This window comes from Bactrocera tryoni, chromosome 5 (assembly GCF_016617805.1).
Source record: "Bactrocera tryoni isolate S06 chromosome 5, CSIRO_BtryS06_freeze2, whole genome shotgun sequence".
Taxonomy (NCBI): domain Eukaryota; kingdom Metazoa; phylum Arthropoda; class Insecta; order Diptera; family Tephritidae; genus Bactrocera; species Bactrocera tryoni.
The window spans coordinates 4757278-4777379 of NC_052503.1; the positions used below are offsets into that span (position 1 = coordinate 4757278).

Below are 20102 nucleotides of genomic sequence, written 5' to 3' on the forward strand. Positions count from 1 at the left end.
GTGAGATAATTATTGTGTTTCCTTATTATTATTATTTCTCTTTGTTGTACATCCTGCAATTGCTTTCGTTCGTCTGCAGACTTTAAGAGCTTCCGTTGTTTTCCACTTTTGCAGAACGGACGTCATGCCTGCTCGTCGCTCTGTCCGAAGGAGCAATTGCCAGCGCCGGAGGACACGATTTCCTGCAGATCGCCTCGCCTGGTGGAGGTGCCGGGACACTGCTGCAAAATGTGGCTGTGTGAGAATCCCACAGCTGATGGTAAGAACTTTGTGGACTGTGAAGGCAATGTTCATGGAAGGTGGTACACTGTAAAAATGCTCTTTAGCTGTGTTTGAAAATTAATCTGTTTTTAAAATGGAAGCAATGAAATAAGTTTGTTTTGACAAGCAGAGAGGAATAACTGACGAATTCGCCATAAACTTTATATTCGAGGTTCAGATAGTCAGCTATATGCAGAAAAAAGTATTTTAAATGTTATACGAGTATACGCATATTTTAAACCGGTAATTTATACAAGCAAGAAACAAAGCGAAAACCAATTCAGGAACATCAAAAAACGAAATTGATCCCAACAAACCTCAAGACAGCTTTAACAATTTTTCTTAAAAAAACTTTTTAATCAAAATTGCTAAAGCAGTGTTCATATTATTGGCCATATGTATATCAATGAGTAAATTCTCAGAATAATGTCTTAGAAAACTTTCACCAGGTGTAAGAAAAGTGAAAATAGCTCCGTAAATATAATAGAGACCGGACTTTATTGTTTACTTTAAGCAATATTTTAGCATAGGTTAGGTAAGGTTAAAAGAAGGACTCTATTACAATCTCCAACAGCGACCTGACCCGAATAGCCTAGGATAGCCCGAACCATTGTTATGCCTAAACCTCCCCTATAATAATTATAAAAACCCTTAAAACTCGACAAAACTCTTTAAGCGTCTTACAAACTTCCTGAGACGGCTAATATCAGTTTCGGCTATCTCTCCTTGGTTCGTATAATATATGACTGCCGAGATGTTTTAGCTTCAGTCTTGAAAAGGCTAGGCAATGTTTTTTGCATTAAAGTCCTTAAGTCTATAAATTCCCGGAAAAACATGTGTACTTTAAATTTAGTCAACTTCAGCACTTTTAACAGAACTGCATATCTTATATAGTTACTTATTGAAAAAAGAGAACATATTAATAGCAAATTCGAGAAATATTATCCACCTTTTTTTGAACTTGGTGATATTAGCCTCTTATCAAACTTACTTGTATGTATAGGCACACCTTCTTCCAAAACCTCACCAAACACAGTCTTCACATATACGTAGTACCTCACCAAGTATTATAGTGCCTATTTCTGTCATTTCCCACTAATCAGTTTTGGCGATATTTAACAATTTCTCACAGTATAAATCATATTTACTTACATAAGTGGTGATTACATTCAACGCGGCACGTGCCTTTGCGTCGTGCTCCGGCTTTTCGGCAAGCAAACGCACTTGTACAAATAAAAGAAACAAGAGGGACAGCGAGAAGAACGTACTCAGCCTTGTCTGCAGTCTGGTAATATTCATTTGCCATGACCATTGGCTAAGTAAACGCCAAGGCATTTCCCATTGTGGGCGCAACAGAAACACAGCAGCGTAGCCGACAGCTTGAGGCAGGCTACTGGCCGGCCACAGTCGGATGGGCGGCATGTTGACCAAAGTGCCAGGGCTCTGGCTGTGGCAGTGCCTGCGGCTGTGAAACTTAATGATTTTTAAGGCGAATTAACAAGAAATATTTATGAGCACAAGGCACATGCAAGCAATTTTCGGCAAGACAAAGCGGCTCACGTTGGCAGTGCCCGTGTGTGGTAGTGGGTGAGCGTGTGTAGGATGGCCGAGACAATGATAAAGGAGACGTAATTACTCATGCAAGGATAAGGCAATGAAACATTGCCTTGTGATAAAAGTAGGAAAGAAACGAAAGAAGTAGGAATTATTAAAGGCATAACAGTGAAATATGGTTGTGAAGTGCATGGTCAATAGCTTCTTTGCTTGCCACTTAGAATGTGACGTTTTAAATTTTTTAAAAGGGGTCTTACTTTGACCAACTTGCGGCATTGCTTAATGGTCCTGATAAAGATAAATTTTGGACATGGAATTTATGCTGCATTCGGTTATAGAGCATAAGGTCGTAGATATATGGAAGGTAGCACATAATGTAATTTTCAGTGTTAGATAAAAATGTTCGTTTGCCCAAACGACAGTGTGTATGGAAATATTATAATAAACTCAGAAGATTTCAAGAGTATTTAGAACTATCGAATTCTTAAAAATAATTTCTAGGAGAATACATTATCACTCAGTACATTGGATTGGTCAAATAGAGCTTGGAAGTGTATTTTATTCTATAATCTCAACTTAAGACAAGTTCTAGATAGTGCTGGACAGAGGCATTGGGGGTGTTACAGCGTCTCTCTCATGCCTATTTCTTTGAACATTCTGCATGTATTGTCCTTACTTATAGCCATCTGGCACGCATGTACCGCCAATAGGTTGTGGACTGTCAAGAGGCCAATAACCGTCCGGCAATCCTTTCGAGGGTTGTGTGAGTAGAAAGCATACGATCTTTCCTAAGGTGCTCTTGCACATTTTCTTATGGAATTCCCTCTCGTCCCGATCCGACAAAGCAAAGACACTTACCAGCACGCAACTGACCTCAGCTAGATTTTTTACAAGCTCTAAAATGAGAAAGAATCATTCCTTAAATAGTTTCGAGGGTCCGAATAGCAGAACTAATCAAGCCCTCAGCAAAATTATAATAAACCTAATAAAATCGCTCCCTAAATGACATCTAGCTTACCTAGTATAAACCTGGTACTCATAAACTTGTATGCTGCAAAATGCTAGTTAAACAGTGAGCCTTCCTACGCTGCCGCTTAATGACTAAATTAAATTTAATTACATTGTACTTAAAGACTCATTTTGTTGCTATTTCAATTTTTGTTTTTGCATATTTCTTTGCAGTATACGCCACCTGCCACAATGCCTCGACCAGCCCGTGGACGCCGTGCTCGCAGCCCTGTGGCCTTGGCATTTCGACGCGCTTCGCCAGCACGAACGCTGGCTGCCGGCAATTGAGCAGCTTGCGATTGTGTGAAAATCGCAAATGTGATCAGGACAATAACAATGGCAACATCAACAACAACAAAAACTATTTACTACCGCCACAAGAGGCGCAGCAGTTGGTGCAAAAAGCCACAGCACAACAGCAGCAACAACAACTGCCGCCAAAGCATGCGCACGCAGAGCAGCAACAGCAACAAAAACAATTAATTAGCCATAATGTGGCAAACAATTTAGTTGTAAGTGAGCCTAAGGACATTAAGGATATAACAGATTACCATGCCACATTGTTCGCGGCGCATGAGCAGCATCGAATACGCGTAAGTTGCGAAACAATGAGCTGGAAGTGGCTTTGATTAGTTTGCTTTCAAAAAGTGTTGCAACCATAAAAAACAATTTTATTAGCCATAAAAAAAGTAAATAATATATATTTTTATTTTTTGTGGTTTCTTTATATAATCTGCATTAGTCGCCAGTGTTTCAAACTTTCGCTTATTTGTTTTCAACTTTCCCCCTGTTCCCTAGTTTTTTATTTATTTGTTTTTTTTTTTTAATTTATAACTAAACTTGCAAATTCAAACAAACAAACAACAACAATAATAAGAATAACAAAGGAAACCGCAAACTAACGACCCAAAGCAGACAATTGAATTTCTCAACTTAACCGAAAAGAGACAAATAGTACTTACATACTTACAAACATACATTTATTATATGTTTACGAGCACTTCCGCTTCCGCATTAATCTCGGCACAGCAGTGCGCCTCGGCTGCAGCGTGTCATTGTTCTACTTGCCACTCACCAACAGCTTAAAAATCTCAAAATCTTTCCACTTTATTACCAGCAAACATATTTGCACACAGATATATGTATATTTACTAGGTTCTTTGGATGGCTTTAGACTTATGTATACATACATATGTATATTTGTATATGTTTGTGTGCTTTAAGCTTTGATGAAAGTTTTATATTCTCTCTCTGCAGGAATTAAGTTTATCCCTCTGCGAAAAGAGAGTGGTTTAAGCTGTCACGTCTTGTCTGTTGTAGTCTTGCGTTTCCGGTTTTTTTCTTCTAAAAAATAGCTTTAAAGTAAATTAGTATTTTTAAGCTGAAAGTATTTTTCCTTCGTCTCTAAATAAAATTCCCTGTAAAAACTTCAGCATTTTTGCTGCCGTCCCGTGCTTCCTTCCCGTACCGCAGATATTGCCAAAGGTCCCGAACACTCATGAACCTAGCAGAAGCTCCCCTCTTCGTGATAGCGATTCCGCCTCGCATATCATCCCTACTTACATTGTGAGTTTCTTCGTTTCTCCCGACTCCCACTGGTTTACCATCCACTTGCAGTAGCCGAGATTTCCAAAGGGTTTTTTACTATCTTTAACGGAGGACGATTTCGGTGCCCCATTCAATGACTCACCCAGAACATTGTCAGTTTTTGAGATCGGTTTGAACCAAATTCTACTCACGTCCGTTTCATTGTAATGATTTATGTTTTAAGGGTCCTCATTCGTTGCCCTTATCCATTACGCGGAAGGTAATCCACTGTAATGGTCTTAAGGTTACCTCTGTTAAGAAAGATTGCCCTTATACAGCAAAGTGCTCAGAGCTGGCCAACTCAAAAAGGGAATCCCCTTAACCGACATTTACCACGATAACCAAGGCCGGTCAGGGTTTCAAGGAGACAGAAGCAGTCTTGACCTTAACTCACCAGCCATTACCGTGTCAAATGCGAGATAACATAGTCACACTGGAACTTTTTCGCTTATTTATAGGGTCTTAGAGAAAACTTACCATTCCATTTTGCCAGGAGCCAGAAGTTCTTTCAATTATTATCAAGAACTCCAAATATGAATGAATAATTTAAAAGTTTTCAGAAATTTCGAATTAAATTACTTAAAAACTTTGATTCACAGAAAGGACACGAGTGCCGCAGCTTACAGCGCCTCGGACCGGCACGCATACGTTTGGGCGTTTGTATTTCACGAAAGCTTTATCGACCGAAGCTATGTGGACTTTGTCATCAGCATTCTGGCAAATGCTGTCGGCCATCGGTCTCAACAACTATACAGGTATGAAAACACATTTAACTATGCTTGATTTTATAATGTGCCAGGGGTTCTCAACTGCTTGCTAGCAATCTTGAATGTTCAATAGAACTGCAACAAGAGTTTGAAGAACCTAATGGCACTCATTTATACATAAATGAAATTAAATTATCATTAGGTAGACTAATTTTTTAAAAGCGCCATATATGAACTTCATAAAACGGTGGAGCACAACAAAAGTCATTACCATTAGCATTGCTAGATGGTATAAAAAACAAACTGTCTAACCAAACTTTTCAAATTAAATACTCGTCTAAATAATGTTCATTAATATAGTCGATGATTTTTACTGAAACTACAGGAAAAAACAAAAACAACTTCCACCTACATAAACACACATTGGCTCTAAAACTTTAGCAATCAATTCATTACGTAATGCATTTGCATTTGCTCTTAGCCATTAGGGGCGCACAAAGTGAAAAACTTTCCTTTGCAAAAATTTACAACCAACTTTTAATAAAACATTAAAAAAATAAAATCGCTTTTGCTTTATTCGCTTTCACAGGTGGAACTGCTGTGTCCATTGAACGCTGAGGATCCCATCAGCATTGCCGAACAACAGCAGCCGCCGAAAGGGCGAGCGCCACTGCAACTCTGGGACACTGTGTCGCTGGAGCCAATCGATCAGGAATTCCTGCAATCACATCAAATACAAATCGAAAATAAATTCATTGCAGTCGAATGGATTCTAAAGTGCGAGTGCGGCAAATATGTGAGTAGAAAATGTGACAAGCAGTGTCCTTTTATACACATTTCTTTTGGATTTGATTTCACAAAATTCGCTAGTGAGTTCTTCAGTTGGCTATATCGACCATTTTAGGCAATTTAATACTCGTAGCAGCTGAGTGATATAGTAAAATGAAATATCCAGAGTCATGCTTTCTTACAAATTTTGAACTAAAATTCTATATAAATTTATGGTCAAGATATCAGTAATTAATTTTGGAAAATGTTTTCTCCCTCAATTTGGTGAAATTCCTTTTGATGTTTTTAATATTGCATAAAACGTATTGTATTACTAACTTAAAGTTATATATTAATTAGAGTTTAGAACCATCGCAGATGAAGTCATCACTTCAAAATTAGTCCAAAAAGCTTCATCTCTGAAAATATTCCATACGACTCTTATTCGCGGTTTTAGAAGAGCATGTTAGACTTTTCTTTATTGTAAAGATCAACGTTATCTATCTTTGGTATCGTAGAACTAACGCTATTTTGAGAAATATATTATATATTGTGAACTCATTCAAAGGGTTGCACATAGACAAATCATATCACAGAGATCATGTTTTAGAAAACTTAACTTTTGTGAGTTCCGAGATTAACGTTGCTGTCGACTAGACCTAATACCCTTAACGAATTCATTCCGTATAAATTTGTTACATGGAAAGGTATAAAAAGATCGTGTGTTTGTTTGACAGCTAAATGCGTAAAAAAAAATTCAGAGATTGTACAATTAGGATTGCCTTGTACAATAATCTCCGCCGAGTTTCGGGAAGTCACTTTTGTCATATAAAACATTTACATACAAACACTTGTTTCCGATCGTTCACTTTGTATGGCCACCATATGCTTTAGTGATCTGATCTGAATAGTTTCTATGGAGATTCCAAATGTCCAAATTCCATGCCAAATTTTTTTGAAGATACCTCGTCAAATAAGAATAGTTTTCCTTACACGTACCTTATTTTGATCGTTTGTTTGATAGCTATATGCCATAGTGGTTCGATATTGCGGTTCTGTCAAATAAGTAGCGTCTTGGGAAGAAAATGAAATGCTGATCAATTATAAACTACTGTGATTAAATTTAAAAGTGAATTTTTAATTTATACTTCGCGTGTTTTTCTAATCGGTATTTTTTTCTGTAAGTTGGTAGTACTGTTAGTGGCATCTATTCCAAATTTCACGTCAAAATATTACTTAGTATTTGATATACGAGTCATTTGTGAGGTTCTAAAAGAAAATTCTTCAATTTTCACAATGTCTGAATTTATGGAACAAAGAAGTGCGATAATGGACCATCTCATACCGCATTGGTTAGCCGTGATCATTTCTCCACATTTTCAACTAATATCGTTCCGCAACCATCACATTCGCCTGATTTACTTACGTGTAACTTCTGGCTATTCAGCAAATTCAGATGACCATTCCGAGGACACCGTTTTGACTCAATTGAGGATATAGAAGCTGTATCGAAGAAGGCGGAATGACCATCACGACGGAGGATTTTTCCAAGTGCTATGATGACTGGAAAATTCGTTGGCATAAGTGTGTTGGGAGGGGAATTGCTTTGAAGGAGATGAAATGGACAAAATTCACCTTTCAATTTGATCACAGTAGTATTTATATATATTTTCGCTTGGAATATCCAATTGGCGCCGCGTAGCAGAAAGAAGAAACGACTGGCGCACTGTTGTTAACTCCGCTATAATTGCGTAAGCGGTGTCTATGCTAGTAAAGAAGAAGAAGAAGAAGTATGTATATATATTATAGGGTCTCGCTGTTTAAGTTAGTTCTAAACTTGTATGACAATTATATAAAATAACAGTTGGGTCCTCAAAAAATATATATCATCTGTCTCATGAACGTGGTCGAGAAATGTTCAACATCAATGAAGTAACCGGAAAATGTAGATTCTGCCATATTTCTATTTCTTAGTTTCGAAGGTATATGAATTTCGATTTCGGAAGCTTACATCGTAAAGGTCACTTTGCCACATAGTGTAATTGCAGGATTCAGTAATATCTGAGGAACAGGATTAAGGGAAATCTGAGTCAAATAACTATTGTCATCCCCTAGAACAGTTAGTCTTTCTTAAGCGACAGCCTCCATTTTAAGCATAACTAAGGACATTAGCTTCGTCAAACACCAGTGATTCAGGTAAGAATAGAGCAATCACTAACAGCAATATCCCACTAATAAACATGTAGTCTCAAACCGATTGAAATTTGTTATTAAGATTAATTTGCAACATTAAAAACAGCATTACACCAAATGCTCCATAAAAGGACCATACAATGACATCACCGCAGCTTAATTGCCATATTTATTGCACATTAAAATTCCGTAAAAAGCATAAAAATCGCAAAATTATGAAAACAGGTTGAAGACATACGAACACTACGACATTAAACGAAGCAACAACAGCAACTAGAAATGACCGTTGGAACATTCTTGATTAAGCATAATAAATTTTAATAAAAAGAAGGAACACTGAAAAGAAACACATAAAACAAATTGCCACAAGATCAATGAAACCTCAATAAAAAATTGCCAACATAAATAAAATGACCGTCTACACCCACTAGAAAGTGCAGATTAATATGCATATGAATGATTGTGTAGTATATATAAATGTGTATGTATGTGAGCGACAGCAGTGGTTTATAAGAACCTCATAAAAATCACTTTCTCAGACCTCTAACCACATGTTCGCCGGCTCTTTTAGGGTCTTCGTGGCGACTGACGAAACTTAGGCAGTACCGTTAAGGCTTTGCGAGGACAAAGGCTTGCTGCCTTTGTAAAAATTCAATCTTGGCAACAGCAATAAAATTAAAATGAGATAAAAAAGGAAACAACAAAAATGCATGAAAAACAAATAACCACAACAAAAAAAGGAATAACGGTAAAAAATCCCTTGCCATACTTATTAGAAAAGCAGGCAAGTAAAATGAAAATCTCATCAATTCAAACACAAATCGGCAAATCGGCAAAAGCAATACAATTTCGCATTGTTTAGAGCAATTCAAGGTATTGTATGGAAATGTTGAAAGTTCAATTGAATGGACGCGTATGGATGGAGGAATTTCCAAGGAGAAAGCATTGCTTGCATAAGAGAGGGTCAAGTAAATGCGATTAAAATGACAAGTGAAAACAATTTCCGTTACAATGCTTGAATAAAGGAGGATATGAGGCCACACTCAAGGATGTTACGTACTATACAGACGTACTTACTTAAACTGCTCGCTATACTGAAAGCAATAGCAACGAAGGAGAAGAGGCAAAACGTTAAGGAAATTGCTAAGAAGCAGTTTGTAAATGAATGAATAAACATTTGTGAAAGCCCAGAGAAGAGTCATCAGTAAATTGAAAAGCGCAGACAAACATACACATAATACATTGATTTAAGTGATAGATATGTTTGTTTTGGTGGGCAATAGCAGCCATAATCGCTGGCATTGGAAAGCAGAGGGCCTTCGAAAAACCTACCGAAATGCTTTTTTGTCTAAATTGATTTATAGATGCCGCTTTATTAAATTTATACTTTGAAATGTGGTATTTGGTTAGAAAATTTACGGAATCGAACTCGGATCGGATCGAATCAGGTTTAATTTCCACATAAAACAATTTCAAATTCCATCAGATTCCTTTATTCCAAAAATCAGTGAAGATATTGGAATACAACTTATCACAAAAAGTGCTTCTAATACACGCCAACTTTTAACCAAAAATTAACGGAATCCGACTACCATATTTGATTATTTTGAAGTTGCCAGCCAGTATTATGACCTCAGTGGCTATGCCTAACATTACAGCGAAAATATCGGTTAGTTTTTGATATATTTAAATGCAAGTAAGTGGAAAAAATGTATTGAATTAGTTCTTAGTGAACTTATTATAATAGTTTTCGTTATTTAGGTTGACTTTATAACATATATAGTGGAGAGTATATAAGAAATCTTAAGAAAAATTAGTAAACCTAAATACCTACGTACATACTGTTGTTTAATCCCACAAACGGTGTAAAACGGAATGTGAGTAATTCCATATAAGAACCTTCCAGTTGACCTCATGCTGAATATATATCAATGTGTGATGTGATTACTTCCAAAAGGAGACGAAATTTGTACACACCATTTCCTTATTAATACTTACGAAAACGTATGTATGTATATGAACGTATAACAATAAATTGATAATCAATTTCAAAACAAATTACGTCTTCATTATAATATTCCAGGAATGTATTGCTCTCGCAAATTCCAGCAAAAATTCTCTTCAAATGTGCAAACACAGAAAGACAAAAGCAATTTTCTACAAGTAATAATTGGCAAGAACCAGTTATTCACCTTTATTTGCAACTAAGCTCATCAAGCTTTCAAAATATTCTGGTGAAAGTGAAATTAATTGCACAACCAATAATATTTAATAAACAAACGCTCATACTTGTATGTTTATTCCAGTCAAATATTAATGGGAATATTACACAAATTTAGTTAGTCACATTGCACAGGCTTTTTCTGAAGAATTTGATTTTCTTTATTTTTGTGACTATATAAGGTCCAAAATTTTATATAAAGCAACATAGAACTAGTTGCGGATTAGTTAAATATTAGTTCAGAAATATTTTCGGACTGCTATGCTCTTAACTACTTAGGACTACCTGAGTCCTAGCTGAGGATATAAAATATATTAGTCAGAACATAGTTCACTCAGTATACATATGTGCATATGTTGCCTTTTATATTTTGTGATCTGGCAGCCTTAGTGTTGCAATTTGGCGACTCACAAGTTTATCTTATAGTTAGACATTTTCCATGTTATACACACTCAGAACGCTTTGACGGACGAGCGCTATTTGTGCTGTTCACAGTAACCTAAAATATTCTTCTGAACAAACCAGGGAATTAAATCGCGAACATTTTGGTGCGACTTTTTTACGCATTATGGATTATCTCAGCAACAATGCATAGATGAACTTAATTCAATTTATTATTCAATTTTCGATGGTATAGTGAATGCAATCGAGATCGTAGGCCACATCAAAACGAATTTCGTGAAAGTCGTTCAAAATCAGTTGTTGTTGTTCCGGAAACTTTTGATGCTGTGTACAAACTAATATTGCATAATCGGCACGTGACCTATGCTGAGATAGAGACAACTATAGGTATTAATCGGACCAGCGTAAATTCAATGTTGCAAAAACATTTGACTATAAAAAACTATTGTCCACGCAGGATCCCAGGCAGTAAGTCAATCACTCAAAACAAGGCTATTGTCGATTGGTAAACAGAAATGCTAAAAAAAGGGACGGTGCTTCGAAGCCCAAAAATTAATAGCAGTCGACGACAGTTGTTCGCACACGAAGCACTTCCAACCCAATGGTTGCCTATTTTTTATTTGGAAATACTGGGCATGTCGCAACCATACATTTAGAGTATACACAACCATTTCTTTGTCGAGCCGGATCACTTTTCACCACGACAATGAGAGCTCTCATATATCGACTAAAAGAAGTGCATTTTTGAGCATACAAAACATCGATTTGAAGAGTCAGCCACTATGACTCATCTTTACGTGGCATCGAACGACTTCTTTTTATTCTCATTTTTAAAAAATAAGCACAGAGGTCAACGTTTTTCGAGAAGCGGTTAATGCATTCAGAACGCATGTTTCGGAGATACTTCAATCAGAGTCTCAACAGTCTTCGACAATTGATTCAAACGCATGCCAAAGTGTGTAGATCTAAATGGAGAATATTTTGAAAAACAATACATCGATTTTCGGTGAATAATATTTGTTTTTATTCTCTGTTGCCGAAATATTACGAGGGGTATACTTCTTCGGAAGACTTCTATGTAATAATCCCTAACATCGAATCTCAAATTATGTTCAGCACTTGGATGCTTACAAAAATACTCGAATGAATAGAAGCCCAAAGGTCAAAATTTATGCGCTTCTTTGTTATTGTGTATGATTATATGTAAATATCTCAGCTCTCACCACACACAGACACAACTTATTGCAAATTTAATACAGTTTTGTATTTGTACACATTTATATGAGTGGCACGTTCACTGCATATGAGCAGACGGCAAAGGCGAGAGCGTTTCAGGAAATTGTAAATCTGCTGTCATTCATTAGTTGATCCGTTGCAAATTACAAAATGTTGCTAATTTGCAAAATCCCACAGATTTATGAGCTGCATAATTCGACTGCTAATCACTCCGAAGATAACTAAATTAACAGGATTTCAAAGTGTGGAGAGTCATGTGGTTGCACCACATACATATGTACATACATACATATGTATATATGTGTGTATGTGTTCTCATCAAGTCAGAGCAAACAAATGTGCATGCAAATTAGTAAATCTGGATTTTGATTGAATATACGCACACCAACACTCAAATGTACATTTGCATGTGTGCGGAATGTTATCAGCATGCAGACAGTACGGAAGTAATTAATATTAATTTTGAGGATCATTTGCGATTACTCTTACGTGTAACAACATGTTGAGTTTTCAATTCTAATTCAGTCAAAGTTTGTTTTGCAAATACTCACAAGTTCAATTTAATGCAGGTGATATAATCTTCTTAATATGCGCACAATTAGGAACGTACACATATACAAAGCCAAACCTGGTCTTAATGAAAATGTATTGTAATGCACTGGTAAATGTAATTAAAAGATTCGGTTAACCTTACCACAAATGTTGTTGAATTTATCACTGCAAAGATTCTTCTGAACGTCTCAGTCTTGATTGATTGACGCTGTCAAATTGTAAGAGTCTGCTTATTTGTAAAGGTGAAGGTGTGTTGGTAGATAATGTATCCACTATAAGTGTACACCAGAAACTAAATTTAAATAAGTTCAACAATGGTACGAATCGACAGCTTAATTGGAACTTCGCATTTTTTTTAGAAAGTACCTAGTAGATTATTAGTATGATCGTATTCTGCTGAAAAAACTTTGTTAATATTAATGACAGCCAATCTAATCAACAATACAAAATATGACAAAAAAGTAAGACTTTCCTAAGAAGTCAGATTACAGTAGAGGCCCGCTAATCCGGACATGGCCTAATCCGGATTCCACTGTAATGCAGACAGGGTTAAAAAACTCAAAATTTCTATTATGTCCCTTGTAATCCGGACCGACATTCTCTATCCGTATTCTCTAGTCCGGATCACATGTTTATTATTCACTATATTCGCTTTAATGCTTTATTGGTTTAAGTTTTTTTTTTGTTTTTTTGGAACATGTGTATTATTTGTTATAACAAACAAACAGAAATTTATAAATATTTTTTCATAACACATAGTTCTGATATGTCTTTGGTAATCCGGATGTCCTTATATTCCGGATAGGGGCCGGTTTTAATTGATCCAGATTATCGGGCCTCTACTGTACTACAATTCTTAATTGCATTTTTAAAAGTCCACTTCCACCTACCGTATGCCAAATATATTTTCTCTCGATACTTTGAATATCATGTCTGTTCTCAATCCCATAGCGGAGCACTGTTAAAAATACAATAGTATATATATTCTTCACTAGCGTGTGTCAAAAATCTAAGGAATAATTAATAAGTAGATACTATGAGTAAAAATAGTAAGACTTTGTCATAATTTTAAAATCATCACCCTTAAAATAATCCCCCTTGGCCCCAATACACTTGTGCCAACATTTTCTTCCAATCCTCGAAACAGTTGTAATGGGGTTACATGGGTTGCCTCGGATAAAAAACAACATTTTTTCAACAATGTTTTTACATATAAAAAATTAAATATTTTATTTGAATTTTATATTGTTACTATGTATCATACATTATTAACAAAGAAATTCTGAAATTTTTGGAAAAAATATTTTGAACTCGGCCATTGGGACGCCATTTCCAGAGATCCGTCGTAAAACAGATTGGTCTGCATTGGCAAGATAACTTCTTATAAAATCATCTAAAATAAAAAAATACGACTCTTCGTTAAAATCTTAACTTAGAACTTGGAGACGGTTTCCCTAAAGCGGGCGATTGAGTTTGCTGAATAGCCAGAAGTCAAATTTGGTGAAAAACTCACGAAGACTCAATGCAGTATGGGACGGTGCATTATCTTTTTTGACATTTTGGCCGGTCGGAAGGAATTCGGAGTGCATTACCCAAACCTGTCAACTCAACCTTGATTTTTAACCGGTTTTGACGTCTTTTTGCGACTTCGACTCATCGTTAGTTTCATGACATCCTGATAACCGAAGAGCATTGTTTCGCAATTGTTAACGAGATTCTCTTTTCCGAAAAACTTGAGTGATTTTGGAACCAATCATTTTTCCAACTTTCTAAGGCCCAATCGATCTTTCAAAATGGTTTTTACTGATCCTTCCGATATTCAACAAATGGGTTTTAGCGCAAAATTTAAATTAAAAAGTCTTATTATTTTTTGCCAGCTAAAAATTATATACAATATCGATAGTCTTTTAGATTTTATATATATATGTATAGAAGCATAACGAATTCCATGACAAAAAAAATTTAGAATTTCAACGCGGCGTGTCAAAAGAAGCCTTTGCAATTGACAACAATTATCAATATTTGAGTCAAACAATATTATTTACGAATCCAGTCAGCAGCGAACTGGTTTCAAAAGTCATAAAATGGCAAGTCCTTTACCCCTTTAATACTTAAAAACAAGAAGGACAAATGCTTATAGCAAAAAACAAGACTATAAAGCGCTTTGGACTTCCTATTCTTCCCGCCTAGTCTCAAATTTTACGGCCAATCAATTTTTATGATTAATATTAATGACAGAAAAAGCCAAATAGAGCACGTACATATTAGAACCCACTGATATAAGTACACATATACGTATATATGTACACACAGACATATATATTCGATTGTATTTGCTGACGAAAATTATTTAGTCGATTTAGCCGATTGAAGCTATAAAAATGTTATTCTCCTTTTTTCGATTACTCGCTGCTGAAATTAAACACAATGGCAAACACAATTTTAACTGTCTATTCTCTCTTTCTTCTCTTCTTCTCTTCATTGCCGCCCATTGTTGCCACAATTCGGTTGAATAGGAAAATTGCAACAACCTGCACAAATACACGACAACAATGCACAATGGCACCAGCAATAGCCACAAAAGCGCACAACAAGGCAGCAGCAGCAACAGAAATACCGTTAATAGCTGGCGCGCAAGTGCCACTCTTAGTGACCGCAAAAATAATAAAACTGTGGCGACAAATATTATCAGTGAAACGGCACGCAATAACAATGACTATGCGTACAACAGCAACAACAATAATGGCAATAACAAGAGCAACAACAAGAATAACAATGCCAACATAAGTGGCGGTGGCAATAACATGGGAAACATGGCAAACAGCGACGAGCAAAACGTTGCGACGGACAATGACAGTGATAATCGCTATGTACAACAACAACAACAAGAGAAACTACAGCAACAAAAGAAACAGCAGGAAGAGGAAGAAACCCCCCAACAAGGGCATTTATTGTCCTCGTCGGGTGAACTGCAACCAGACATTATACCGTATCCGGCCATGTTGCCGCCACACCGCAGCAATCCAGTGGAAAAAAGCGGCCAGAGAGACGATGCGAACAATAACAACAATAGCAATGACATTAACAGCAACTATGCAGAGGGACAGGGTGGGGAGGGCGGCAATATGGACACAATTGACAGCAAGCGTGCGAAAAGTGAACTCAACAGCAACAACAATGACAATATGCGAGGTGCGGAAAGTGTTGCTGGACCGAATAAAAGTAAAGCTGTTGCCGGTTTTGGTTTTTATAGCCGTGACGACGATGGAAGCGACGATAATAGTGCCGTTATTCAGAGTAAGCGCGTCGAAAAGCCGAACGAGCGCGATGTAGAGCAACAGAACGCACTTCGAGAGGAGCAACAACAAGAAGATCAACAACTGATGCAGTGGAAGTTTGAGAAAAATTTGCATTATCAGCGGCGGCAGTTTACAGTGCCAACAGAGCCAGACGCACATTGGTCACCACATTACACACATCATCACCACCAACCGAACCATCGTCAGCATCATCACCATCACCATCACCATCAGCATCAACACCAACATCATCTGCACCATCAGCAGCATCATCAACAGCAGGAGACGCATTCGCAGCCCCAGCTGCAGCAACATCTTTGGCTGGAACAGCTGGGCGAACAGCAGCACCAACAACAACAACCGGAGTTGCACGAGCTACGCCAACGCAGCACATAACAACGCAGACGAGCACCACAAATGCACCGTCAACGGTGGCCGCCACGCAAAGGACGCGGCAAGAGGAAAAAGGCCAACCAGGGAGCGAAACGACGCAGCCACAGCGGGACAATAACGGCGAGGGATGTAGCTGGTGGTGTGCTTACGATGGGCACACAAGTGGGCACTTCATAAATAAATTGCGGCGGCAAACTGATAAACCGGTGTAAAAACAACAAAATTATGCGACGCGTTGCAAGCAAAAAGTGCTGGAGACTCTTTACAGCAGATGAATGAAAAAACAACAACAACAAATAAGCAATGAAATATGGGAGCGTTTGTATGTGGGTGTGTATGTGACACGAATATCGAACGAAAGGCACATAAAGGACGAAGGGGCAACAAAAGCAGCAACAGCACGCACCAGCCAACAACCGGTGAGTTAGTAGAGTGCATTGGCAGGATAAAGCGAGCAAAGAACGCATACCGACAGACAGACAGACTGTGATACAGCGACGCACCGGCGGATGAACACTCAAAGCGACCGGCAACAACCGTTGCAATTTTCGCATATCACAAAGCAAATAAATTTTTAATTTCCCGCGCCTCACCAAAAAAATGTCATGCAATTTTTTTCGGAAAAAGTGTAAAAACCCAGTTGCAGCAACAATAATAACAAACAGTTTTGGAAAAGAGAGAGAAGTAAAACGAAAGGGAACAAGTTATCGTGTAAAAGTTGTCGCAACAACGGACAGACAACACAACCGAACACCAAAGCAAATAAATTGACGAAATCACAGAAAAAAGAGCGAGAAGTAAGCCGTGTGCTCAGCGTTAAGTTTACATCTGTTCTTTGTCACCTCTTTTTCTGTTTTAAACTTTCAGTGTTTTATGAAGTTCGTTTTGTGTTGTAGAACGACATATATATTTATTATAAAAAAATTGTGGAAAGCGGGAATTTCGGAGATTACACAGCAAATTGATAGAGGGTTACCAAAATATCCATAAGCCAAAAAGCCACAGTGTCGTTCTAGTGGTAATATTAATGTCATGAACACGGATATAAATCTGACATCTATCAGCTCAGCACACATTCCATTTAGCGAACTAAAACATCTGAAATAAAATCTAGTTCTAGGACTATGCAACCCCGTCAGCATCGAATATGTTGAGCATATCTTAAATGAGTGATGGAATTAGTTTCCATCTTAGACTTGTGAATACTCAGCGAGTTTTGAGTTTTGGTAAAAAATATCACAAACTTTAGTCACCAACTTTTTCTTTCCACTTCCGTTTCCTTCTTACACAGTCTGTTATTATATTCTTCATTCGACCTCAATAAGAAACATATCCTCCACCAAAAACAGAAACTTACATATCTTAACTGCTAACTGTGAGTTTTTTTATACAAATTACATTTATAGAAAATTATATGTACTTTTTTCTTTTAACTTATGAGTAATATTATGGCAATTTTCTTCCGCGTTATACATTGTGACAAAAAAAGATTCCGGAAATTGTAAATAAAACACAAAATATTTAATTATTCATCATTATTTACTTTTCTGCCCTAAACTTAATCCCCACCAGATGTAATACGCTTATGCCAACGATTTTACCTTTCCCCGAACCACCTTCCATAAGCACTTTTCAGGATGGCTCTCTGCTCCTTTAGCAAACTTTGTTTTACATCTTCGATCGACTGAAGACGGATTCAATTCCGCAGATTGTTGACTTGTTTACACGTCGAACTCAGAAACCCATGTCTCATCAGCAGTTTTAATGCTCTCCATGAACGTGAGATTGGAATTCGCACCATCAAGCATATCCAAAGAGACCTGTTTACTGTACTCTTTTTGAAAAAAATTCAGCTTTATCGGCACGAGTCGAGCAAGAATGCGTTTCATACCCAAAACATCCAACAAAATCATTCGAATGAACTCGCGAGTGATGTCGAGCTTCCTTGCCATCTCTTTAACATTTGCCAAACGATTTTCAAGTAACATATCCTTTATTTTTTATTACTTTCATCAATTGAAGAGGTCAAAAGTTGTCCAGAGCGTGGCATGACTTCAACGATCTTTTGACCGTCTTTGAAGGTTTTGTACACCTCGTAGGTTTGTGTTTTTGATAAAACTGAATCACCGTAAGACCTTTCCAACATTTGCAAGGTTTCCACAATCGAAATTTGGTTAGAAATGCAAAATTTGAGGTAATTTCTTGGCTCGATATTTTTTTCCATTGTAAAAATTACATCGCACTACAAAGGAGTACCGACTTAAGCAGCTGCTGTAAACTAACTGGTTAACAGATCGCGCTCATATTTGGCATAATAATATTTTTTGTATTATAATTTATAATTATTATAATTTACCCGGTGAATTCCATTACAATTTCCGGGTGCCTTTTTATCTCTATGTAAATGGAGAGGCCTTTAAAGACAGAGAGAGAGAGAGTGAAAGAGAGAGAGAGAGAAAGAGACATGAATATGAGCGAAACTTTGAAATAATACATTTAAGTCTCTAAAAAGGTTGGTTTTCAACTCGGATATTGTAGTTTTTTGTGATCATAAACGCTGATCAAAAAATAATCACACTACGTTGCTTGTTCGTAAATTCTTGTCCAAAACCAATACTGTAACGATGCCACAGCCTCTATACAGTCAGACTTGGCGCCGTGTGACTTTTTCTATTTTCAAAATTAAAGAGAACCTTAAAGGGCCGTCGTTTCACACGATAGATGAAAATCGCTGAACAGCTGAAGACTATCCCAAAGTGTTTCTACGATTGGAAAAGCTCTATCATAAATGCATAATATCGGACGGGCACTATTTGAAGGCGGCAACATTAATTCAAACGAAGATTTTTTTTTTTTTTTTCAGAAAACTCCCGTAATATTTTGAACACACCTCTTATGTTATATATACAGAAGCATTTCGAGTATATGCGCTCTCCCGCGACATGCAACAGAATGTGCTCATGTTTTTTCATGAATTAAGCGCAAAATGAGGAAATGATTCATTGTTGGATCTGAATATATATAGAATGAAAGCAGAAATCGGTTGGGTGAATATGAAAATAAGCTAATTTACTACAAATACACAAATAACTGTATTTTGTTACACATGTGTGTACGTGATAATTCGAAAATTTATATAAAAACATAAGTGCTAAGCGAAGATGTATAAACATTAATTGAAAAAAATGGAAAAAAGATGAAAGAAAATAATATTATTTTTAAGTGGAAAAGCAACTAAAAAACTAAAAAATAATAATAAAATGCACAAAACAACTAAAAAAGAAGTAAATATTTTTGCGAGCAAGCCTATACATAAACAAATGAAACACTAACAACACTAAGCTAATTAAATTAATATAAGCAAAACAAATAAATCCAAAAGCAGCAAATTTAAAATAACGCCAAAATAAGAAAAAAACTAAAGCAAAATTATGTAGTTGCAAGTTAAGAAATAAATCTAAGATAACTGTAAAAATGAGTAGTGATAAGTGAGAATATTGAAAACTAAAATTTAATTAGATTCGGTAAACACACACACATCAATTAGAAAAGGAGAAACCAAATGGAATTTTCTCTTAGAACCAGCCGAGAGTTGTTGGCCTGCAATTTGAGCGTAAACTGATCTAAATTGTCTAAACGAAAATTGTAAATGCATTATAAGAGCAACAACAATTGCTATTGAATATGAATTGTATAAACGTTAATTATATATTTGTATGTATGTATAAGCATTATATGTATTTATATTGTACATGTATTGGCAATGTATTCAACGTATACACTTACATACATAGACAGCTGAATTTGCGAAGCTGCTGCTTGTGGTCAAACAGAAAGAAAGTGAGAATTTTCAAAATCATGTAACCAAAAGAGGGAAATGGCGAATAGGCAAAACAAAAAAAAAATTGAATTTGAAAACAA

At 36.5% G+C, this 20102-nt stretch overlaps 1 protein-coding gene across 5 annotated transcripts in view; it reads left to right on the forward strand.

Moving 5' to 3' along the window:
* Nucleotides 1–18420, forward strand: part of LOC120777681 (myb-like protein Q) — a 128110-nt gene extending 109690 nt beyond the window's left edge. For all 5 annotated transcript variants that reach the window (XM_040109149.1, XM_040109151.1, XM_040109150.1 and 2 more), the window contains 5 exons: nt 115–259; nt 2998–3416; nt 5010–5165; nt 5707–5913; nt 15006–18420. In XM_040109149.1, the coding sequence (XP_039965083.1) occupies nt 115–259; nt 2998–3416; nt 5010–5165; nt 5707–5913; nt 15006–16184 (2106 nt within the window). In that variant the 3' untranslated portion in view covers nt 16185–18420. The remainder of the gene's footprint in view (nt 1–114; nt 260–2997; nt 3417–5009; nt 5166–5706; nt 5914–15005) is intronic.
* Nucleotides 18421–20102: the final 1682 nt, after the last annotated feature.